The sequence below is a fragment of the Sabethes cyaneus genome, chromosome 3, assembly GCF_943734655.1.
Source record: "Sabethes cyaneus chromosome 3, idSabCyanKW18_F2, whole genome shotgun sequence".
NCBI classification, from domain to species: Eukaryota; Metazoa; Arthropoda; class Insecta; order Diptera; family Culicidae; genus Sabethes; species Sabethes cyaneus.
Window position 1 is genome coordinate 35,962,159 of NC_071355.1, and position 26,869 is coordinate 35,989,027.

At 37.1% G+C, this 26,869-nt stretch overlaps 1 protein-coding gene across 6 annotated transcripts in view; it reads right to left on the minus strand.

The window, feature by feature from the left end:
- The window catches only part of LOC128743873 (protein groucho), a 464,959-nt gene that overhangs the window by 100,044 nt on the left and 338,046 nt on the right, over window positions 1-26,869 (minus strand). For all 6 annotated transcript variants that reach the window (XM_053840556.1, XM_053840560.1, XM_053840558.1 and 3 more), the window contains exon 5: window positions 24,875-24,919. In XM_053840556.1, the coding sequence (XP_053696531.1) occupies window positions 24,875-24,919 (45 nt within the window). The remainder of the gene's footprint in view (window positions 1-24,874; window positions 24,920-26,869) is intronic.

Genomic DNA, 26,869 nt, shown 5'->3' on the forward strand with positions numbered 1-26,869 from the left:
ACTTTTGAACCACTGATTTTCGAAGACTAGTATAAATATAAATAAATATAAAAGAAAGGTATAATTCTTTTGCACACAATCACGGGACTTGCCGTGCGACCATCGGCAACGCACTGCTTTGTTTTTATCGCACTGACCGTAGATAGCAGTCAACTGTCAACTGGTCAACTGGTTTGTCTCTGACTTGTCATTAACTACTAACACCGAATCATTCATCAGCGTGCTGACTATTTCAGTGTTATGACCGGAGAATACGTAAAATGGGCATTATCCACGGATGGATAACGGCTGGACTGTGGAGGTCAATGGGATAGAAATATGAATGATGTAAAAAAGGAACGAAAACAAAAAGTACGTTTCCTTTGTGTGTTGGCTGTTTTGAATCGGCCGATTTTTTTAAATTGAAAGTTAAATTGATTTTAATTGGAGTACAGTAGATTTAATATTTGTGACAAATACACTGAAGTCGCTTTTCACGCGGTCTTTTTTACGCGACTATTTTTTCGCGGTTTTCGGAATTTACGCGTTTTTTTACGCGGTTTTCGGAATTTACGCGGTTTTTGGAATTTACGCGGTTTTTGAAATTTACGCGGTTTTCGGAATTTACGCGGTTTTTTACGCGCTTTTCGGAATTTACGCGGTGTTGATTTACGCGGGACGTACCCTTCGCGTAAAAAGCGACTTGAGTGTAAAATAAAAACAAAAATCTCTAAGAGATAACAATATTTTAAGTGATAAGTTTACGGGCATTATCTTATGATTCTTATGAGAATATCTCAACGAAGGGCGTACATTCAAAGGTGACAAGCATGGCCACATGCTTTAAACATAATTATTTCATCACACCAGTAGTAAAATAAATTAATAACAACATGCCAGTAAAGCTTCGGTACGCGTTTCGAATCGGCTTACCATGGGTACAAAAAATTATGTGAATAATTTCCAGCCATGTTAAGGCAAATAAATTTCTATTTGTCATCAGATCAACGATTCTTCCCACATGAGACAATTTATATATAAATAAATATAAAAGAAAAGTATAATTCTTTTGCATACAATCACGGGACTTGCCGTGTGACCATCGGCAACGCACTGCTCTGTTTCTATCGCACTAACCGTAGATAACAGTAAAGATATCTACTGTAGATCGGCGGCAGAAACAAAGAGCAGTCATATAAAAATAATATCGTCGCATGGGAAGTGTGTGATGCATATACGGGGGATGATAAAATTAGGAGAATAAAACAAAATTAGATATTAAACAACTTAATATAACGGGCAGCAGTAGTTTAGTGAATAAAACATTCGGGTACCAACCGAAAGAGCGTTAATTTAATAAAAAAAAATCAAACTTTGTGTCACAGTATAACAGTATAAAAAGATGTGCTGTATATTAATAACATTAGTAACAAGATGAAATGCTCTGCTAATCCTGGTCCGGATGGAATCCGTTAATTTATCCTAGAAAAAAGCTGCTCCCCAAGCAACACAGCTTGTTATAGAATAGTATAACATTACATACATAAGAACTTCTCTATTACCAGAAAAAAGTATGAAGGTCTGTACCTAAGGGCACAAACGAGGGACGTAGGACTACAAATGCACGTTCAATTCGACTAAGCTTGATATATCAAAATAGTATAAGTCTGAACGTCGTAAAGAATCTTCGACCTGTCACATTTTTTATAAAAAATAAAGGAAAAATGTAACGAGAACCATTAAATGCAAGTGTAGAAACTGGAATTAGTGTAAATTTAAAAACGGTTGTATATAACCATACTGTTTGTGGTATGGAAACATCATTATCGCTACGGCAAGTCAGCACTACTTATTCCGATCAATCACAGAGTGTGGATTTTTAGTTAGACAATGGCTAATATTTTTCAATTATTTAAAAGTTTGTGAGGAAAACACATTATATACTGTATTGTAATGGATTCTTCGAAAAATTTCCAATCGATTGATATCAATATCTCTAGAATCTATTGAGGGATGACTGAGTTATAAGCGTGCAAACTATAACCACTTTTCGTTACATGTTCCCTTTTCGTTTTTCTAAAGTGCACCCCAATATAGAAATCAAAGAAGTAGTCGTACTTCAAAAATTGAAGTCTAATGACACAACAATTGAAAGAAGTATGTATCAGGTTATATCATAGCATTTTAAAACGTTATTATAGCATAAGCTACAACCTGTTCTTCCAGTAGTTTAAATTTAGTAATGGAGACATAATAAAAACTTCGTGTTGACATGTTGACAAAAACAAACATTATTCATTTGATATGAGCTGTCAAATAAATTCATGTTATCACAAAATATCTCAAAACCTTAATAATAACGACACATATTTTCAAAATACGTTTATAAGATAAACCAAGTAGAACCTAATGGACGAAAAAGTTGTCCGCAGATGATGAGCGAAGACCAGCAGTAGCTCGAAACGTCCGGACTAACTGGTATTTAAAAATCTTCATACTTATTTCTCCGAAAAACGTCGATTAAATCGAAAAAACATTGCGGTGGCGTCGATTATCTGAAATCAACAAAGTACGTTTATAGTACTCTTAAACGACTACTTTTCTATTTATTTTCTAACTTGTTTTGTGTGTTACTTGGGTCTGTTCTCTGTCAACCGTTACGCAGAATTTTTAACATGTCGCTATTATCTGGAGTCTTTCCTACCATATGGAACTTCTCCCTCGTTTTTCGCATCTACAATAAGGGTTCAAAGCAAAATATCGCTAATTATCGAGCCATCACGGCATTATGCGTCACTTTAAAGCTTTTGACGCTTATTGTGCTTGAAAATTTCTTTCACAATTTTTCAAGTTACAACAGTTCCAGCCAGCATGGATTCGTACCTAAATGGTCCACATGCACTTGTTTGTTTTGGTCCACAACAAATTGTATTTTCTTACATGTCGTTCATCGCACGATCATTACATAATCTCCTACAAATCGATGCAGTTTACGCTAATTTATCAGTGGAATTTGATAAAATCAATCATCAATTTGCGACATCCAAACTCCATCGACTTGGTTTGTGTGGTAATACATTAAGATGATTTGAATCATACCTATTTCACAGGCTGCTCAATGTCCGTCAAAATTGGTAATTATACATCACCATCCTTCACGATTACATCTTGTGTTCCTCAAGGAAACCATCTTGGACCGCATTTATTCTCGATGTACCTCAAAGACATCAAACGCATTAAACTCTGATATGTCCAAACTTTCATGATGACTTCAAACTTTTTGCTGCTATCAAAGACTTACCAGATGCTGACTCTCTGCAAGTGAAGTTGAACGTTTTTGTAGACTGGTGCAGTACTAACAGAATGGTCCTTAATACAACTAAGTGCTGTTACATCTCTTTTTTTCGCAAACACTCGCTCATCAACTCAAGCGCTCAATTTCGCAAACAAAGATCAAAAGACAAAATACCCTTGAATATTTAGGAGTTTTGTTAGATTCTAAGCCTTAAAGTAGTAAAGCATCTAAAAATCTTGGTTTTTTTATTTAGAGTCGTTAAATTTTCCGGCAATATAGAATATCTTAAGATAATCAATTGTTTCCTGGTAAGGACCACATTGAAATACAGTAATCCCCCCAATAAGGACGCTAATAGGGACCGCGTTAATGGAAACCGTGTTATTGGAGTCTATGTAGCATATGGGAATTGACTTAATTGGTTTCAACACGGAATAACTCGTGATCCTGACCATATAGGCGGTTGGTGTCTTCGACAAAGTTGTTTAGTACATCAACGGGTTTTCAGTAGATTATAGTATTGCGGGATTATCTCACTACGTGGCGCTAGCGTATACGTAATATTTTTGTATAGGCTGTATCTCGCACTGCAGGCTATCTAGAAAGTCGCGGCCTTCGGGAAGGTTGCTCAAATGACTGCCACCTTCAAGATAGCATGGAAAAAAGCGCAGAACTGACTCACTACGTGGCGCTAGTGTATATGTAATCCTCTTAAGCAGGCTGTATCTCACGCTGCTGACTATCTAGCAAGTTGCGGTCTTCGAGAAGGTTATTCATATGACTGAGACCTTCAAGAAGGATGGACAATATTGCAGAATTATCGCACTACGTGGCGCTAGCATATATGTAACAGTCTTGTATAGGCTGTATCTTGCGCTGTTGACTGTCTGGAAAGTTGCGGTCTTCGAGAAGGTTATTCATATGACTGCCACCTTCAAGATGATATGGAAAATATGGCAGAATTGTCTCACTACGTGGCGCTAGTGTACATTTAATCCGCTTAGGCAGGCTGTATCTCGCGCTGCTGGCTATCTAGTAAGTTGTGGCCTTCGAGAAAGTTATTGTAGAATTGTCTCACTACGTGGCGCTAGTGTATATGTAATCTTCTTGTGAAGGCGCTGCAGTGAATACAAAATATCTGTTAAAACCATGCAACCAATTCACATTCTAATAATAAGTTTAATAAAGCTTATACAAAGCTTATTGTAAAAAAGTTTATGCCCTACTAGCACAGTTGTTATAAACTAGTTGTGGTAACCGATTAATGACTGATTTCAGTCATAAATAGGTTGCAGCAACCAGAAGTGACAAAAGTGTGCTACTTGCGTGTCCTGGTCTGGAAATTTTTTTGAAGAGGGGGGCAAGAAAATGATAATAACATCAGACCTTCAAACAAACTAAACAAAAGCTAAACAAAAAAGAAAAAAACCAGTGTTTATTTTTCCATATATTAAAAATTAAATACAAAAATTTTGTACAGTACTTAAATTTTTGTTGAAACCTAACAAACCAAAATTTTTCGACTCATCCTGGTAAGCATCCTGGTAGAGATGAACCAGTTTGATAATAGTGGTTCAACGGTAACCACGAAATAGTATCGTGATCTAATCATCTTTTGAAAATGGCAGTTTAGGTCCCAACAACTTTTTTACATCGAACGCATCTGCTCACCGACGTGCCCAGAGGTGGGGCTCCACAATTGCAAATCAATGCTGACTTTTATGTTTATGCTATTATTTTCAGCATGCGTGTTTTTAGAAGAAACTCGTATATCCCCCACAGTCCTCGCAAAAATAATCCATCGGGTTAGTCTACCATCTATCCGTAAATGCTACTTCCTAAATGGCCAGAAAAATCCCAGCGTCATTTGAATAATCTTCTCGAAGACCGCAACTTGGTATACAGACAGCAGCGCGTGATACAGCCTGCTTAAGAAGATTACATATATGCTAGCGCTACGTAGTGAGACAATTCTGCACTTTTTTCCATCCCTTAAAGGTCTCAGTCATATGGATAACCTTCCCGAAGACCGCAACTTTCCAGACAATCAGCAGCGCAAGATACAGCCTGCTTAAGAAGATTACATATATGCCAGCGCCACGTAGTGAGGCAATTCTGCAATATTTTCCATCCCTTCTTGAAGGTCGCAGTCATATGAATAACTTTCTCGAAGACCGCAACTTGCTAGATAGTCAGCAGCGTGAGATACAGCCTGCTTAAGAGGGTTACATATACACTAGCGCCACGTAGTGAGTCAGTTCTGCGCTTTTTTCCATGCCATCTTGAAGGTGGCAGTCATTTGAGCAACCTTCCCGAAGGCCGCAACTTTCTAGATAGCCTGCAGCGCGAGATACAGCCTATACAAAAATATTACATATACGCTAGCGCCACGTTGTGAGACAATTCCGCAATACTATAATCCAATGAAAACCCGTTGATGTACTGAACAACTTTGTCGAAGACACTAACCATCTATTAGGTCAGGATCACGAGTTATTCCATGTTGGAACCAATTAGGTCAATTCCCATATGCTACGTAGACTCCAATAAGGACGTTCGACCGCGTTAATGGAATCACTCGAGACCGTCCTTAATGGAAACGTCCTTATTCGAAACCGCGTTATTCGGGGGACTGCTGTATGCATCTGTTGTTTGTGCGTTTTGCTTTCAGTGATCTATCCTAAAACGTTCCTCTCAATCCTCTATGGTATGAAATTCGCTGTAACTTAATCGGCCTTAATCAAGCCATTCGATGTCAAGTGACTTTAGCATGAGTTTATTCTCAGGCCCCTCATTTACCCTTCCTTCATGCTGAATTCTACATTTACCCACTGAAGCCTCGTGACAGTGCAAAAGTCCCTCCTATAGTTAAGTGTACTGGTCAGAGGAGCGAATGAGTCCTCGCCAGGGACGGCTATAATATGGGATAGTATTGGCAGCGAGGAATAAGTGGGTAAAGTAGATCAAGCTTTGCAGGAAGGGTAAACCCCAATACACAAAAACACGCATAAAATTTAATAAGCATATCGCTCATTCAATGGCGATTATAGCAAAAAGAAATGCAGTGCAGGTCATATAGCAAATACCCGGGCGATATTACAATAGATCAACTATACTGGTCGTAGTGATAATTCCACGCAGGAAAAAAATCGGCCTCCAACTGCTAAACGTTCGGCGTAATGTTGCCAAAGTTTTCGCCGAAAACCGCCAATCACAAGGAGCAAACAATTTGAATTGCGGCGATCAACTCAATGGAACAAAGTTTTCTTCATAGTTGATCTCTTAAGCACCAAAATGGACCGCCCAGAGCTACTACAGCCAGTGTTGCCACATGTACAGATTTATCTGGAAAAGTACAGATTTTTTCGAATTTTTTGGTACAGATTCTGTACGGTACAGATTACAGATCTTTGCCAAAAAGTACAGATAGATACATATTTTTCTGAGTGTCAAAAACTTCGTAGTGTCAAAAACTAGATTTCTCGAAAGCATTTGATGGTGTGTCTCATAACAAATTATTAAGAAAATTATCCGAACAGTTCTACTTTTCTAGTAATTCATTTCGCCTTGTTCAGTCATATTTGTCCAACCGATCTCAGGTTGTTTCAATTAATGGAATTAACACTAATTCTATTAACATACCATCTGGAGTACCGCAGGGCTCCATACTTGGTCCATTACTATTTTCTTTATTTATCAATGATTTATCTTCAATATTAAAATTTTGTCAAATACACATGTACGCCGATGATGTTCAAATTTATTTAAGATCTACAAATATTCCCGTTGAAGATATGGTGAGACTTCTAAATTATGATTTAGCAAGCGTATATGATTGGGCTCTCGATAATACACTTCCTATTGAACTAGAAAAAACTAAGATGATGTTCATTTCTAGAAATAGATATAGTAGTGTTTTACCGGACGTATACCTTGGTCAAAGTACTTTTGAATATGTTAATAAGTTTTAAGTCGGTTTTACCCTAACCTCCGATCTTGATTGGGATAGCCATCTATATGCCATGTATTCGAAGATTTATGGCGTTTTGAGGCATCTATGGCTAACATCCAACATGCTGAAATCAGACATTAAACTGAAACTATTCAAATCTTTAATTTCACCTCATTTCATATTTGAATGTTTCTGCAAGAGCTTTAAATAAATTACGCGTTGCATTGAATAGTTGTGTGCGGTATGTATTTAATCTTAACAGGTATTCTAGAGTTAGCCATCTCCAAAAACAATTACTTGGATGTCCATTTGCTAAATTTTATAAACTACGAGCATGTTTAACTATATTTAAAATAATCAACTTTTCTTTTCCTAGATATTTAAAAATAAATTGCTAGCGTTTCGAAGCTCTCGAACGAGAAGTTTCTTAATCCCTCAGTACCATTCATCGCATTATGGCAATACATTATTTATAAGGGGCATTGCTTATTGGAATCTGCTTCCTAATAATATTAAAAATAATAATATATTTCACACTTTTCGGCGAGATTGCGTGGCTTGGTTCAAAGGGGAATATCAGCAAAATTAAATCAAATTTTGAATTAGTATAAAATTGAATATGTAGTTTAGTTTAACGTGAATTCCAAATCTGGTTGTAGTAATTTAAAAGGGTCACCTTACTCTACAACAAATAAAAAGTCAATAAATTTAAATCTAAAAACTCATACTTTTTTCTTAGTGCTATTTCTTGAAATCAATAGAGAAACAATTCTTAGTATGAATAAAATTAATACAAAACGTATTTATGTCTAAGTTTAGCAGAACACATATCTCAAACATCATCAAACAAATAAATGATTTGAGACTCGTGCATTTTTTTAATACTAACATACCAAATTTTTCTATGTAATAAATATTTTTAATGGTACAGATTTTGATACAGATTTTTGGATGAAAAGGTACAGTTGAAAAAGATTTTTGCCCCTTCCAGTACAGATGAATATGTGGCAACACTGACTACAGCCCCTTAACACCCAAGTAACAATTCTAAGTTTTATTAAGTTCGCCTAGGTGTATTCATGACCACTTTTAAAAAACCGCTAAAAAACTATGAACTCCACCAGAACTTTCAGAAAACCGCTATAAAACTGCCTTCCGACCAAGGGGCCCACTCTTCAGAAGATTATAACAACCTTTTAAAGAATCAGGTCATAAGCTTAAGTAGAGAAATCACGTTCTGCAGAAAAAAGAGCAATAAAACCGAGTATGTTTTTCGCTGCATGACAACAACCACCGTGATTTAATGAAGGTTTTCGCTACAAAGCTATAAAGCATACAGCCAGCTCTGTCAGCACTTGAAAGTAAATTCATGAGCAGAAAAGTTAAGGTTTTATTGTCAGATCAACCTGATCGATTTGATTTACAGCGACCATAATAAAATATCCCATGGAACAATCAATAAATTTTCAGTAGTCTTCGTTGGTTTGCAGCATATGCACATTAAACACATTTGAAAACTGGTTGTTTTAGTAAAATAAATATATTCATTTAATCAATCTCAATTTCTAGCAAAATCATTTTAGGTTGACAGGAAAACCGGTTGCTAATAACTTTCTTTCTGCAAAACACTTTGGTTCGATGAATTTTTGTTTGCGGGCTAAAGCAAAATGTTAGAATATGGCAATATGGCTTCACATAAAAAAATGACTTCGGTGTTATACTCCAATATTCTTCATAATACCAGCAATAAATATGACTAGTCGGGGTGTTACTGTTTTGAAAAGCTTTATAAAATTAACAGATTTTATGCGATTTAACCAGCAACCGTAATAAGATAAGGTTTGATTGGTGCACCATATTGTATTGCTGCGCTATACGTTTGGTAAGCTTATAAGAGACACGGTGCATCCAACTAATTTTATCGTGGTAATATAAGTAATCACCAAAAATTCGCTTTATTAACAGTTTTATTATGGTCTTCTAGCCAGCTATAAGTGTGTTTTGACTCGTATCCCATTTGGTAATTGCGTCGTATTGTGTTGCGGCCATCTTGGATTTGGCCGGCATGTTGGATTTTATCCAAAAATCACCGTTTTCGCAATGATCCCCCAACCGATTTTAACTTCAAGGCCATCATCGGAAAGCTGAGAAAAAATGCTATAAGAAACATTTGTCAAGTTAAGTGTGCAATGGCATTAACTAAATAAAACAATTAATTTTCTGTAGCAAGATATTCCATTATATCAGAGTTGTAAACCTTGATACAGATAACAAATTGTTTCGTTTATTTAATGCCACTACACATGTAATTTGATGAATGCTACTTATAGCATTTTTTCTCAGCTTTCCGATGGTGGTCTTAAAATTAAAATCGGTTGAGGGGATCATGGCGAAAACGGTGTTTTTCACTTTGTTTATAAGTAATATCTCTCCTGTTTTCATAACCGTGTCGTTTGTAGTTTGTTTCATAACAAATTTTGGAAATATCAAAATAAATACACTGAAGTCGCTTTTTACGCGACTATTTTTGCGCGAATTTCGGAATTTACACGTTTTTTTTACGCGAATTTCGAAATTTACGCGGTTTTTTTACGCGAATTTCGGAACTTACGCGATTTTCTAAATTTACGCGTTTTTTATGCGAATTGCGGAATCTACGCGATTTGTTTACGCGAATTTCGGAATTTACGCGGGACGTATCCTTCGCGTAAAAAGCGACTTGAGTGTATATGAAAACTGTGAACCTTGCTACAAATAACTGGTTGTTTTATTCAGTTAATGTCATTGCACATCTAATTTTATGAATGTTTCTTGTAGCATTTTTTCTCAGCTTTCCAATGCAATGGTGGTCCTTAAATGAAAATCGGTAAATCGGGCCCATGGTGAAAACGACGATTTTTTGATGAAATCCAATATGGCGACCAAATCCAAGATGGATGCCAAAAAAATTTTTACTCCAAGCCCTGTTCTTCTTCTTTACAGAACCGGGCTATTTGTTAGTTGTTTCGTGGCAAATTTATGAAATCACATGATATAGATCTCAAGGTTTGCTCAAAATTCAACTTTTTTTTGAACCTGTAGACCCCTTGGCGAACGAGAGGTCACCTATTTCGAGGTATCAAAAGTGTAGTTCTTATTTTTTAACCATTTTCAACCATTCAAGCGCAAAAGGTCCAATATTTGAAGACCTCGTGTCAGTAGTGGCCCCGTTTCAGCGAGGCTTACTCAAATATAAAGACAAAAACCAAGGCCAAGACTAAAACGAAGACCAAGACCAAGATAAAGACAAAGACAAAGACAAAGACAAAGACAAAGACAAAGACAAAGACAAAGACAAAGACAAAGACAAAGACAAAGACAAAGACAAAGACAAAGACAAAGACAAAGACAAAGACAAAGACAAAGACAAAGACAAAGACAAAGGCAAAGACAAAGAAAAAGAAAAAGACAAAGACCAAGACCAAGACCAAGACCAAGACCAAGACCAAGACCAAGACCAAAACCAAGATCAAGACCAAGACCAAGACCAAGACCAAGACCAAGACCAAGATCAAGACCAAGACCAAGACCAAGACCAAGACCAAGACCAAGACCAAGACCAAGACCAAGACCAAGACCAAGACCAAGACCAAGACCAAGACCAAGACCAAGACCAAGACCAAGACCAAGACCAAGACCAAGACCAAGACCAAACCAAGACCAAGACCAAGACTAAGACCAAGACCAAGACCGAGACCGAGACCGAGACCAAGACCAAGACCAAGACCAAGACCAAGACCAAGACCAAGACCAAGACCAAGACCAAGACCAAGACCAAGACCAAGACCAAGGCCAAGACCAAAACCAAGACCAAGACCGAGACCGAGACCAAGACCAAGACCAGGACCAAGACCCAGATCAAGACCAAGATGCATTTTTTGCTAGAGTAAACCACGCGCTTTTTTATGTTTGATCTCATTGTAAGGTAGTGTAATTGAAAATGCACTCGACCGGCAACCGAGAGCTGCGGGCAGCAACTGCCCAGCAGCTTCTTTTGACTGAACTTTGAAAAAATAGTCATTACCCAAGCAACTTTGAAGGTTTTATTATACTCTTATGATACTCTTCATGGCCAAAATTAACCATAAATACCATTATGAGAGTGCAATAAAACTAAAATTACAGCTTGGGTAGTTTGATCGCATCGTTTTTGCGATGTTGCCCGTTAGAAACTTGTTTGTTGTTTGAAATGTGCAATCTAAAGATTGTCGTTTGCAGCTTGAAGCTATTGAATTTATTACATTGAAAGTAAAAGTTTGAGCATTAGTGTTGAAATATAAAACTCGAAGTCTTAACCCTCTAATAGGTAAGACTGTCTGTTGACGGCCTTCGCTTTTGGTGCTCCAGAGTTGCATACGAAATTTGTTTTGAATTGACAATACGCAAAATGTGTTCAGAATAGATTTCTTGACATTTTGATGTTATTATCATAACATTCTGACTATGCATTCAAAAGTTATCTGTAAGATGATAAAACAAAAATTCCGAAAAATTTCGAAAATAATTAATGCGCAAATATTCCCTTTTTTACTTTTAGAGAAAAAGGATATCTAGAACAAAATGATTGACCTTAAAAATTTACTATGAGTAAATTTCATGCTTTATTTCAATTTTGTAATGTATTTGAATTGAAAAAATATCTGGGTAGAGCGTTAGACATGAAAAACGAAAAAGAGAAATTGGACTTTTTTGAAACCTAGTGCTCCTCCAGATAAATATTTTTGCATGAAAATCAGAATTTAAGGTTCTTTTGAGTGCACTTTTATGATAAAATAGTCATTAGCTTAATCGCATCGTTTTTACGATGTTGCCCGTTAGAGGGTTAAGTTTAAAAATTGAAGTTTGATTTTTGTATTAAGACATTTAAAGCTTGAAGTTTCAGCTTCGAATTTTAAAATTTGAAATTAGCAGTTTCAAGTAGGAAGATAAATTTAGAAATTTAGAATTCGAATATTGAAATTCGAAATTTTGAATTTGAATTTCGAAGAAGGCAGTCTGTTATTTGCACTTTGAAGTTCAAGGCTAAAGTTTGTTGCCTTGAGGTTTGAAGTATGAAATTTAAAGTTTGAAGCGTGTACTTATATAAGTCAACTATGAAGTTTCAAGTTTTGAATTAAAAATTAGATGTTTAAAGTTTAAAGCCTTCAGTTGGAAATTTAAAGTTAAGAATTTAAAAATCTATATGTAAGATTTATATTTTTAACTTTAAAAATGAAAGTCTAAAGTTTGAAGTTTAAGATTTAAAATCAGAAATTTCATATTTGCAAAAAAAAAGTTTGAAGTATGCAGGGATGGTTCGATCGCTTTGACTCAATTTTGATTCATTTGACAGTACCGTCTTAACGGGGCCAAATATGACAAAGTTATATATGAGACATTTGTAGAACAGGCTATTATCTATAATTTTGCTTAATAAAGTTTTGCTGAATCTTTTGTAGTTACGGCGCTACAATGCTAGTATCTTGTTAGTGACTAAATGAACGTTCATTTAGTCACTGATGAGTTACTAGCGTTGTAGCACCACAACTACAAACGTTACAGCAAAACTTTGTTCAGAAAACTTGTAGATTAGAACTAGTTCTACAAATATCCCATATATAATATTGTCATATTTGGCTCGGCTGAGACGGTACTGTCAAATGAATCAAAATTGAGTCAAAGTGATCGAACCATCCCTGGAAGTATGAAATACCGTGAACGTACCATATTCTGCGCAGTTAAGATATTTTTATGATTCTTCCGCTATTCTAAGTATTCTAGATTTAAATTAACAACGTGGATAGCAGCAACGTGTAGTGCTACGGTCTATAATATCTTGTAAAAAATATGGGAATTATAAGTCGACCAACAATTGAGTATATTTTTTGTTTTGTAAACGTATCCACGGTGCCTAATTCTGCGCACTCTCTTGTCCATGTTCCTAATTCTGCGCATGTTTGCTCCTAACTCTGCGCACACAAAAAGTGAAAATAAATACTCTTGCCATGCTTTTTATGTCTTTATACGCTGAAAGCACACAAAAAAATCCGCTATTAGCCATTACCATAATTAAATCCATGATCCGGCCTGCTTGTGCTGTCCGGGTGGCAAAGGAATATTGTTATCATTTTGATTGCTTCATTTTAAATATTTTATTCTCGATAACGTGAAGGGCGAATTGATTCGGGTTTTCTGCATACTGAACATTACACTGTAGACTAATACTAAAAATTGTGTTTTCATATAGAAACCACTTCCCCACTCTCTGACAGCCCCATGAGGTTTAAAAAAATAAAAAAAATAGAAGACATGGTTTCATGAATTGGTGATCGTAGGTTCGGACCCCGAGACACAGCACAGGATTCCAATCAATGCTAGTTAAAGATTCTACTTGAATTTTTATGCCTCTATACCTCAGCAATTTGGGTGAGGTTGCGTATTCTTTCGCGATTTCTTCGTAGGATACATTACTGCGCAGAATTTGGAACATGAATAAAAAGTCTGTGCCTAAATCTGCGCATTATTGCATCGCATTTTTCTGTGGAAAGCAATGCATGCAATCACTCTTTTTGTCTAAAACATGACTAAAATTAATTATTCTTTCTAATTATGCTGGGTAATTTGATGATTGCAAAGAATTTCGATCATAAATTTGTTAATTTTCTAGAAGGACAATCTTAGCGTTGGTGCTAACGACGATGTTTTCTGCCATATAAAATACTATCAGTTTCACGTTAAATTATTTCGCTCTCAAATATTATGGTCCGTTTGTGAATAATGACATTATATTCAGCAGACATTTACAAAAAAATAACGCAATGATCATAGTTATGCACAATGTTAAAAAATACTTATATAAAGAAAAATGCGCAGAATTAGGAGCGGTCACGGTACAAAGTTAAGCATTTGAAGCTTAAAACGTTGCATTTCCTCCTCCTCCATCTACTCCTGGTAGTATTCTTTCATCTGTCAGCCCATGGACATAGTTACTGAACTACTGACATTCTTTGTCTTTCTCAGTTTTCTACCCTTCGAAACAATTCATCCATGAATTACAGTGCTGAATGATTGCTCGACTAACCTGTCAGTCAATTTTCTTGCTCTTAAGATTGGACGATGGAATTAATGCGAGAGTCTCGTCTGTTTGTCTGTGGTTTAGGGTTAGAGCTAAGAGTTTCGAGTTCAGAGTTTAAAGTTTAGAATTTCGAGTTCAGAGTTTTGAGCTTGTTGAGTTGAGTAATGTTGAAGGTTAGCAGTGTATAGCTTCGAGTATAGAGTTTAATGTTAGAAGTGTTGTGTTTAGAATTTACATTTTGGAGTTCAAAGGTCAGATTTTAGAGTTGTTAGAGACGTCTTGATTTTCGAGTTTTAGGTTCTGAGTCTTGAATATTGATTTCGATTTTCAAGTTTCCAGTTTTTTGAGTTTTAAATTTTCACTTTTGAATTTCAAGTCTAATGTTTAGTTTGAAGTTTTGAGATTTGAGTTTTGAATTTTTAGATAAATTTTTATCTTCTGAACTTCCGCATTTTCAAATTTTTTAAATTTTCAATTATTATTATTCAACAATCAGTTACCATAAATTCAATTAGTATTGAATAAGTCCAACTTTTTCGCAAGTAGCAAATATTCGGAAGAAGTTAAATGAACAAGGATAAACTTGTAAACGGGGGAGAGCTCGGTGAAAATGTTCCCCAATTCCACAGCTTACATCTCACTTCTATAGCGATTTACGGGCGGTTCGCAATCCCCGGTCTTGTGCTCGCCATTTATTATCAACGCGGCAGGCATGCGAGATGGAAAATATGAATATTTCATAACACTCATCTCCGATTTTTTTTCTTTTTTTTTTTCATCCTGCCATGCCAGCTTACGGCACCACATTCAAGCGGAGCGGAGCAGCGAATCTACTACGGTTGATACTTTGAAGCCATAAGCCCACTGATGAAGCTGGGGAACGTCATTCTACTATTTACGAAAGCAAAAAAAAAAAAATAGAATCCAAGATAAAACAGACTAACGAAGCCACGGTGTGTGCTTCGTAAAACAACAACTACCGTATCCACCAGCAGGGCATCGCCAACGCCAGCGTCGGTCGGCGTGAGGTGAGTGTGAAAGAAGTATCATTCAGTGGCGAAAGGAAAAAAAATCCAGAAAATAGACCGTCATTGTGTTCTGTTTCATGCACTCGTTCGGCGCACTTGCGAAGCAACTTACAACGAAGCAACAATGGCCTTGTCGAAGACCACACCACCTCTCCAGTCTCCACCCAAGTTAGTTGGGTGGCGGGCAAAAGTGGAAAGGAACAGAAAAAAAAACTTCTTTCAACCCCGGCCCGGTGGAGGTGAGAAGATCATATTCATTTTGCAGTTCTGCCACGTTGTGCACGTTTTTATGCTTGTTAAAACGGCCTAATCTCGGCAGGAGAAACGTGCGAGAATAGCGCCGGATTAAGGTTTCGGGAAGGGAATAAAGGGAGAGAAATGAAGGTGAGAAAGAAGGTGGGTTTTTCTTAAAGCTGAACCTTTGGTTCAGCGAAAGTAGGCAATCGTGGAAATTTGAAGTTTTGATATTAAATAATGGAGAAAACCAGTATTCAGGAATTGGCACTTGTAACACAATTAGCATTGCTCAAAATTAACTCTTCTCCGTAGATCATAATAATCCAAACTACCGTCCTTGAAGGAGTTGTCATGTACCCGTTCTCACGACATCCGAAAACCGCACCATCATGCGATGAGCCTTTGAGGCGCACGATGAGTCAGCCGGTGTTCGTCTTCTCGCCTCGAATGCATTTATCTTCTGCCAGTTTTACGGAAAGTTAGCCGGAAGGAAAATATGTGTACACATTCCATCCTGTTTTACTTTCTTGCTGCCATTAGTAGTGCTCGAATAACTTCTTCCAGTCGATCATTAGTCCCACTTTCAACTCTTCATCGTCGTCGTCGTCGTCGTCACCATCGTCATTATCATCGACATCAGCGTCGTCATCTCCGTCATTAGCACCATCATCGGCTCCTGTTGACTAGTGGCTTGCTCACTCGCTCATCAAACGTTTCGGCGGCAGCGGTCGTTGATGGTTGTTTGGAAAGCTAAGAAAATCATATCCGTGTCGTGTGCACTTCAGTCGCTTGGAAGATGATGTTGTCATCACAACATAGTGCTGCTACCGGAGCATACGGAAGATGTTGCTAGATGTGTAGTGAAGGGAGACGGGATGACACTGTTTTGTAGGAGCAAAAGCACTACGGGAATCATAACCAAGTTAGGCTTCTTTCCAGTAGGAAGATCGTGAAACATTTTAAGGAAATGATTGACAGAGGCATAAGTAGTGTGTTTGGATATACTACCCTCATGTGTAAGGACTGTTCTAAATATTTAACTCAACAAAGTAGATTGTACATTACTCAAGTACTTTCTAAACTGGATAAATAGTTTCTTATAATTCCAACGAGCATCAAAAGTATCAATTTCCTTTACCCGTCATCATGAGAGTATTTACCGAACGCATCAGCAGCCTTCGTAATTAATCATCCAATCAACAAACCAAGCCCGATTCGCACCCACCGACACCGACTGCGGCGACATCGTTCCACGTCGATTGCCACTTAGTTCGGTTCAACATTTCTCGAGCTTAACTCTTTGCCACCCCCGCCGGTTTGTAACAAAATCCAGCCAGATGCTTGTAGCAACAACTTCAACAGCGAAATCCGCCTCCTTCTCCTCCTTCTCCAGCTCTTCCCGAGGGAAATCGGTTTTGTTGTGCACAAACACTAATTTTCCTTCCGCTCAGTGCCGAAACGATTCCAACCCCAAAGCCAGCCAGCCAGCCAGCCAGCGCAACCCTTGTCGACTGCCAGCTCTACGGTTTCCACTGGTTGGGGACCGTTTTCCACCCAGGAAACCCCCGTAAGAAAACCCAAATTTGCTGCCGAGGGATCCATGGTGCGGCACGTCGTCGACGAAACGAGCGCAATTAAGCAAATACATTCCACGTCGACCTCGACCGAGGATTCCGGCAAGCAGTTCCGCACTTTCTCTCTGTCAGCTGGGGGTGGTGCTCACTGGCGTGTCCAGGTGGGAGCGAACCGGGGTACGGTCCCCCGTCTTCTCTTTGAAATTTAATATAAAGCAAAAAAATGTCTGTTACCCAAAAGTTGACAATTTTCAATTTCATTTGTCTTTATTTTTGATAAAATTAAATATATTACGTAAAATAGTTCCACTTTCAATTCTAATTTTATATCCAGCGATAAATTAAAGTTTAGTTTAAAGTCTAATTTAACATTTAAGCTAAATTTTAAGTCCAAATTAAACCCTTCCTCTTCTGCAGGGTAGTCTTAGCCTTACTTTAACAGTTCATGCCCAATTTCAACACTGAATCCAAGGCCTTAGGTCTAGTTTCAAGTTCAATTCCAAATACAATTTCAAATTTCAATTTGAATTTCATGTGCCATTCTTCCTCCTTCTCTATCCAGTTTGCACTTTTCTGGTCTCGTTTCTCCTGTTTTTCTGGTTTACTCAATTGGTTTTCTTTTTGCTTTCTCGCTATTCCTTTTGCCCCATTTCATCTAATTTATAACCAGTTCGAAATCTAATTTCAATTCTTGCTTTAAGTTCGATTTCGAGTCTAATTTCAGCTTTGATTTTAAGTTCAACATCAAGTCTGATTACAAATCCAGTTTCAAGTCCAATTTAAAACCAATTTATATTCATTTTAAATTTTAGGAGAAAAAAAAGAATAGGCTAAAGAAAAATCGTGACACAATAAGTAGGAAAACGAGACATAAAAAGAGTAGAAGAAAAGAAACGGGAGAAAAATGGGAAAACGAGGCCAAAAATGGGCAGACCAACCAGACTGAAAAAAAAGAAGTACAGAAAAGAAAAAAACAAAAAAAAAAATGAGAGAAAAAAGGAAAAACTTTCTCTTCCATTCCTGTCTTGTTTATACTCTTGTCAGTCCTGATTTTCCTTGTTCTTGATTTTTGTTTTTTTTCTGTTATGCTTTTAGTCTTTTTTCTTTCATTTTCACACCCGTTTTCATTATTTTCCAGTCTTGTTATTTGTTTTTGTTGTATTTATTTTATTAGAGAAACATTCTCTTATTATGTTCTGCTTTTCTTCCTTTGCTGTCTCGTTATGTTTTTTTGTTTTATCCCGTTTGCATTGCATTTTCAGCCAAATGGAGAGCCGTTTTTTCGTTTTTCGGAACAACATCCGTTTTTTCACCTTTTCTGTCCAGTTAATCATTATATTCTTTCTCGTATTCATCATTTCCTTTATCGTTTTTCGTTCTTACCTCTCATTTTTTTGTCTTTCCTTTCTATCCAGTCTGCTCTTTTTTGGTCTCGTTTCTGCTATTTTTCTCGGTTTCTCAAGCGGTTTTTTCTTTCTCGCTATTCTTTTCTCCACGTTGCATTCTATAGTTTTCTGTTTCATTTTCCCTCTTATTATGTCCCGTTTTCCCTCCATCTCTCTCCCTCTCTCTCTCTCTCTCTCTCTCTCTCTCTCTCTCTCTCTCTCGTTTATTTCCTGTTTTTTCTCCGCTGTTCCTTCCTTCTCTTCCATTCCTGTCTCGCTTTTCGCCCCCTCTTAGTTCTGATTTTTCTTTTGTTCCGCTTTTCGTCTTTTTTTCAGTTTCAGGCCCCTGTTTTCCAGTCTCGTTTTTTATTTTTTTTGCATTCTTGTTTTTACATTCTTCTGTTTTATCTTTTCTCTTATATTATGTCCTGTTTTTCCTCGTTTTCTGTCACGCTTTGTTTTTTTTATTTTATCCCGCTTTTCGACTTTTTTATTCGTTTTTTTTTCTTCTTTTCTGTACCGTTTTCTTGGTTTTCAGCTGTCACTTTTCTTCGTTTTCCTTCCGTTTTTCAATTTAATTTCTCTCAGTTTTTTTAACTAACTCGTTTTTTCCTCTTTTTTGGTTTGTTTCGCTTTTCATCTTTTTTTCAGTTTCAGGCCCCTGTTTTCCAGTCTCGTTATTTAAATTTTTGCATTCTTTTTTTTACATTCTGCTGATTCATCTTTTCTTTTATTATGTCCTGCTTTTCCTCATTTTCTATCACGTTTTGTTTTTTTATTTTATCCCGCTTTTCGACTTTTTTATTCGTTTTTTTTCTTCTTTTCTGTACCGTTTTCTTGGCTTTCAGCTGTCACTTTTCTTCTTTTTCCTTCCGTTTGCCAATTCAATTTCCCTCGTTTCGTGTTTTATATTTCATTTTTCGGTTTTCTCATGAGTTGTTACTTACTTGTTTCATTTTTTTTCTAATTTTTAGTTCTGTTTCCTCCTGTTTTTTACTCATTTTTTGTGGTATTATTTTCCGTTTTCTGTCTTTTCTCTTTCCTGTTTTCGTTTCCAATTTTTGATTTTTCCAGCTCTTCTTTTCTTTTCTGGTCTTCGTCTGTTTTGTTTCTCCCCGTTTCTTTTAAATACCACGTTTTTCTCCTTTTCTATCACATTTATTCTGTTTTTGGTTTCCTTTTTTTACTTTTGTTCACCGGTCTATATTTTTTGTCTCGCGTTTTGCGTGTTTTTCTCTGCAGTTTTGCCTTTTTCTTTGGTTTGTTTCTCTTGTTTTTCTTTTCTTCTTTTTCTCATTCCATTATCATCCCGTTCGAACTCTTTTCCTCTATAAGTTTTATTTTTTCCTCGTTATTCTTCTTTTTCCTTTTTCCTTTCTTTTTTCTTTTGCCAAGTAGCACACTTTAAGTCCATTTAGTCGAAGCAATCAGATTACGACTGAAATTAGTTATATTTTCGGTTACCACAAGAATGTATGGCATGGCATAACAGATGGGGTTAGATAGTTACAGATATTGGAGTATAGTAAGAATTAAATCAGAAACTTAGAATTATAGAAATAACTAGGCATTGACCTGAATGCAGAAATTAAAAAGGTTAATCCTTACTCTGTATGTATTAGATAATAAATAAATAAATAAACAACAACTTTGAAAGAACTGTGCTAGTTGGGTTTTTGGTTTTTTGTTCCGTTTACCCTTTTTTATCTTGTTGTCTTGAATATCTCTTATTATGTCCCGTTTTCCCTCCAAGTTTTTTTTTTCTTTCTTTTTGCCCGCTGGTATTCTTTGTTCTTTTTGTTTAATTTTTTTCTTCCATTATCAGGCACGTTTTACCTCTTTTCCATTCTCTTCCTTTTATTTTTTGTCCATTTTTTGCACTTGTCTCTTTCATTCTTTCTCTTTTTATATCCTGCTTTTGCTTATCCTCCTTTGCTGTCACGTTGTTTTTTGATGTATTCCGTTTTTTCAATTTTATGTTCCATTTTTGCTTCTTTTCTGTACCGTTTTCTTGATTTTCGCTCAATCTTGTCTTCTTTTTCTTTCCGTTTTTCCTTTTTTCTGTTTCGTATTTCGTCACGTGTTATTCCGTTTTTGGCTTTCTTTTTTCCTTTTTCGGAAGATAAAAGATGAAAAGCGGAACAGAAAAAGAATAGAGGAAAATCCGGACTGAAAAGGACGACAAACAAGACAGGACTGGAAAAGCGGGCGAAAAAAGTAAAAAAACGAGAGAGAAAAGAAGGGAAAACTGGACATAATAAGCTGACTGGATAAGAAAGGAAAGACGAAACAGAAAAAAATTAGAAACAAAACAGAATGAAAAAAGAACACCGAGAGGATAGGAAAAGAGTTCCATATCCTTTTAAGATGGAAAAATGGGTCAGAAAAGAAGAAAAGAAAAAAAAGAAATCGAAGGCAAAACTGTAGAGAAAAAGACAAATATATGCGAGATAAGAAACCGGAGAAAGGAAAAAAAGAACCCAAAAACGGAATAAACGTTTCAGAAAAGGAGAAAAAATTAGACTTCTAAATACAAACTACGGAACTGAATAGAAAAACCAAATAAACCAAGACGAAAACTGGAAAAATGAGTGAAAAATAACACTGAGAATAAGAAAACATCGAACAAGAAACGAAGAAAAGTAGAATGATAAAATAGATAACGCGTAAAAAACGAAAAACGAGATAAAAAACGAGACATGAATATACGGCTAAAAACAAACAAGAAGAAAATGAGGGAACATATTAATAGGGAAACGAGACAAGAAAAGAAAAACGGAATAGAAAACAAGAGAAAAAAACAGATAAAAGAAAAATAGCGACAAAGAAAGAAGAAAATAGATGAAGAAAATGAGGAAAATAGGAAAACCAGTTCCACCGTGATATAAAAGAAAACACATTGGACAAAATGGTAATGCGATGGGAAAATGGGACAGAAAAAGAAGAAAAGAAAATAAGGAAAAATCTAACCAAAACTGGATCAGGGCAAAACTGGAGAGAAAATGATGAAAAACGTGAGATAGAAAAGGGCAACCGAACAGCAAAGGGATAAAAGGAAGTCAAAACAGAATTAACGTAATAGAAAAGGAGAACAAAATGGGACATTTAAAAGAAAAACAGAACAGAGGAAGACTAGAAGGAGGAGAGTTAGACAAAAATCGAGAATAGGAAACGAAAAAAGGAAAAAGTGAAAAGAAATATAAAAAATGAGTGAAAAATTTAAAGAAAAACAGGACTGCGAATAAGGCAAAATGAAAACTGAAGAGGAAAAGACGCAACACGCGAGATAAAAAAGGAAAACAGGAGAGCAAAGAGAAAAAAGGGAGCCAAAAACAGAATAAACGTGACAGAAAAAACCGGGCATCTAAAAGAAATGAGGAAAATCGGAACAGACAACAAAAAAATAAAAACTGGAAAGGAAAAATGGAAGAGGAAAGATTGAAAATGGGGAAAAAATGAGTGAAAACAGGACTGAGAATTAGAAAAAATGGTACAAGAAACGAATAAAAACGGAACAATTAAACAGAAAACACGAGTCTTAAAGAAAGAAAGAAAGTAACTGCGAATAAGACAAAATGGAACAAGAAATGAAGAAAAACGGAACAATGAAACAGAAAATATTAGACAGACAATAGGAGAAAACGAGGAAAACCCCAAGCCAAATGAAAATAAGTGAAAGCAAAAGCCAAGAAAACGGTGCACAAGAGAAGAAAAAATGGAACAAACAGGTGAAAAACGGGATGCAACCAAAAATAGACGTGACAGAACGTGACAGAAAGGGAGGAAAAGCAGTTCATAATGAGAGGAAGAATGAAACGGACGAACACAAAAAAATAGACAAAAAGCAAAAAACCGAGACTGGAAAAGAGAAAAACGAGCATTTTGGAAAAGCAAAAAAAAAGACTGGAAAAGAGGAAAAATGGAAGAAAAAAGATGAAAAGTGGAACAGAAATTTCAGAACTTAAAAGGCGAAAAACAAGACAAGCATGGTAAAAAAAGAGGAAACAGCGGACAAAAAAAGAAAAAAAAAACGAAAGTGAAAAGGAGGTTTAACGGGATATAATAAAAGAAAAAATAAAATTAAAAAAGTGAAAAAGGAACCGCAAACAAATCATCCCGTTGGATCTCTTTTTCTTAAAAACATGGGACAAAATGGTAATGGCGATGAGGAAATGGGACAGAAAAAAATCAAAACCAAAGAAAATGGCGAAACTGAAGAGGAAAAGACACGCAACACGCGAGATAAAAAAGGGAAACCCGAGAGCAAAGAGAGCAAAGGGAGCCAAAAAGCGAATAAACGTGACAAAAAAACCGGGCATCTAAAAGAATCGGGGAAAATCGGAACAGACTAAGATGAAAAACGAGAAGGAGGAGAGTTAGAAAAAATGAAAACTGGAAACAAAAAAATAAAAACTGGAAATGAAAAATGGAAGAGGAAAGACTGAAAATGGGGGAAAAATGAGTGAAAAACAGGACTGAGAATTAGAAAAAATGGTACAAGAAACGAATAAAAACGGAACAATTAAACAGAAAACACGAGTCAGAAGGAAAGAAAGAAAACTGAGAGAAAGAGAGGAAAACGGAAGGAAAAAGCAGAAAAGTGAGAGCAAAAACCAAGCCAGCGGTACAGAAAAGAAGAAAAAACAGAACAAAAAATTAAAAATGTCTGAGAGAGTAAGACGAAATATGTTAATCCTAATTTGAAGTAAGACTTCGTGTCTAATTTCACGTCAAAATTAAAATCTATTTTAATGTTCAACGGTAAGTTCAATTGTGTGTCCGATGTTAATACCAATTTAAAGTCTAATTTAATTTCAATTTGAAGTTCAATTTCAAGTCCAATTTAAATTCTGGTGTCAAGTCCAAATTCTAGTACAAATTCTAGTCTCATTTCATACTTAATTCCAAGCCTAATCTCAAGTCCAATTTAAATCCAATTTATTTCCAATTTCAAGTTTAATTTCGAACATAATTTTAAATTCATTCAACTGTAATTTCAAATCCAATTTTAAGTCTAATCCATGTCTAATTTAATTTTAATTTCAAGTCCAGTTTCAAATAAAAATTAGGTCCGATATCTCGCCTAATTCCAAATAAAAAATCCAGTTCAAATTACTCCAAATAAAAGTTCAATTTCATATCCAATTTTAAATCCAATTTCCAGTTCAATTTTAAAAAATACTTGAACTCAAATTAATCCAAATTCAAGTCCAATTTAATGCCCTAAGCCAAGTCCGATTTCAAGTCGAATTTCAGCAACTTTAATTTTAAAGCCAATTGCACCCAAAAATACGGAGTTTTCAACGTAATCAGCCCTATATTTTTATGATTCTTGATTTTCCAGGTCAAAACATACTTAAAAAATCGGGCGCCCCACCTTTCGTTCCTGCCTGGGCACGCCAGTGGTGGCTGATGCTCGATGCTGGTACGTTCTGAACCAGTTGACTTCCAGTTGATAGCGGGCGACGTGACAGCGGTACAGAATAGACCACCCACCAGCTGTCTCCCACCCAGCACCACCCACTCCGGTGCGGTGCTCCGGTTGTGTGCGGTGCGAGAAGCGAGAACAGAACAAGGTGGTAAACTCAAACAAGTTCATGATTTTCCTACTTTTCATGCTTTCACAGCTATTACTGTTATTTTAATTTAATAATCCTCGCCCTCTCCGTCAGCAAACGTTTGCGCGGCGTTCCCTGGAAATGGCAGATCGTCTTGTCGTCTCGCTCCCACCCAGCCAGCCAGGGTACGTTCGGCTTCGGTTTTCGCAGCAATTGAGCGGGTATGTTTCAGTGTCAGTGATGCCAGCTGTCGTACTTGGGGAAGAAGGTGGTTATGGAGATGTTCGATGCTGAAGGCTGGCAGCACGGTACCGGTGGTTCGGTTTCCGTGGCACGTACAATCTGATAAGGCAACTCGAAGAAATGTTCCTTACACCTCACCAGCAAGTAGCGCAGCGCTACAATATTCCGATGTGGGTGGTGGGATGACGACGTGCGAGAGTCGGGGTTTGTCTTTTCGTGCTTTGACATTTATTTAATTTTATATGATTATCTTATTTACAGCGACAGTTACGGTAGAGTAGCGGGGTTTGGGTCGTAGTATCATCGTCAGGTGGTTTGGGACCGGATCGAAACGGTTTCCTTCGGCGAAGAACCCCGCAAGGAGCTGCCCCGAAACGAAGGTCGAACGAAGGGTTGGGTTGGGTTGGGTGTGAAGCGAACGGGTACGGTTCTACGTGATGTAGCAGTAGACAGGGGAAATTAGATGATTGATCGGTTGTACCCGACCGGGCGGAACCGCCGTTCGGTGTGGTTAACTCTGATTGACTTACCTGTTTGTGCATTTCTACGTTGAGGCCGTACGACATTTCGTAATACTGAAAGTAAAGAAACAAAAGAATAGAAATTAGTTATAGAAAGTATGAACTCCTAAATAGTATATTCTAATAAAAACGTCCACCCATCATCAGAAATTAGTCAGTGTCTCGCTCAACCCGTTTGCATCGGAAACCGGCATGAAGCTAGTAGATTCCGCTGCAGTCAAGCTCTAATCCAATTGCCGGTGTCAACCGATGCCGAAAGTCTGTCGTCCGTGCTAATTCCGTGGTGGCACGTCCGTACGGCCATACGTACGTACGTACGTACGTAGGGACTACGTCCATAGTCCGGGACAGACCCAGAACTAGAGATGACGAGAATTCCGATATTGTACCACACCATTTATACGTATTTATACAATATTAATTATAAATTTATAGCCATGCATGCAATGGCATGGCAGCTGTGCGACGGCGGCGAGCGTCCCGCTTGACCGCAACGGCCAAGGATGTCGGTTGACATTCACGTTGGAGCGCCAGTGTGCTGGCAGGCAGACGGTAAGCTGTTCGGAATCCGTTTTTCGGCTTGCATCCTCCGCATCCGTTCTACGGAGCGCACGCTGATGAGTCTATTTACACATGAGCAAATGAGGTTAGATCAATGCCAACGGATGGGCCAAATCATTGTCGGCATCATTCTGCTACCGTCTGCTACGCTACGTAGCGTAGGGACGAGAGTTAGCAAATTGGACCGAGCTCTCTTTGTTGGTTACGACTGTTGGTCCAGTCTAGATTTTGCACGTACCGAGCCATGCGTCTCCATCAACGGGACGGGACCGATGTGTCAAGATATCGTACGGAAACCGGGAAACAGCCAAAATTTCGCCATTTGGAAAGGACAAATGATCAACATAAAATGCAATCAAATTCACATGCACATCGCCGAGGGCACGAATAATTTTGAATAAAATTTATCGATCAACTCCGCACTGGTTTGAGGCCGCGAGCCATTCGTTCTCTAACCGGCTAACTGTCCGGCATGGTTTGTTGTACCGTCACGGCGGGTTAGCTGGGATAATTTATGGTTTTCCCACCGAGGAAACATTCGGCTGACAATGACTGTGAAAGATTTGGGTGCATTGCTTGTGAAATTGATATTGCCATTATTAGTGTTTCCGAACCTACATTGCTGCCGGGTGGATTAAGTCTGAATATTTACGTCTACGCATATTTTTTGGAACGGAATTCACATTGATTTGTTAAAAAAAATGTGACTAATTTTGAGCCATTATTTCTGGTAAAACTAATTTTGATTTTTGTCCTAATTTTTGATTCAGGATGTCTTGCAAGAAGATGAAAATGGTCAGTTTTTAAATTCCTATAAGTCATACATTTTTTTAGTTTTTCAAAATATTGTCGGTTTCCATAATTTTGTCCATGCCCTGAATGTACGCGAGGGATTAAGCGTTGATGGTGTTTACCAGCATGTTGTTACTGAGAACTTCATCTGTTGGTAATTCTGAAAGTTTCATCGAATATGTACAATACCATTTTTACGGATTTAACTAATCTCTCCCAGTTTCCACCCATATGGTGACTGCTCGGAGGTAAGCAAGTCTGCTAATTATCGTAATTGATGTCTCAGATCTCTTCTATATTATCTTATCCGATGGAGTGCATAGCTTTGCTTCATTATGCAGAGGTAAAATACAATATCTTGTATTGAGCTAACGGGTGGCAACTAAAATTTTGGAATTATTTTCTCAAGCTGTCAAAAAAAAAGACAAAGATACATAAAGAAGATCTGATTTATCGAAATTAAAGATACATTATCCATTGTTGAAAAAAAAATTAGTGTACATTTGAAAACGGTCCGTAATCGGCTGTTCGGCGAAGTTTCCGTTTGATGTCCGAACAGGAACGTTGTACGGCCGTCATGTCAACTTTGCGAATGCATCTCTTGATTCTACCAATCAACTGTTTACAATTCGTGGTTCTCCAGTTATTTTT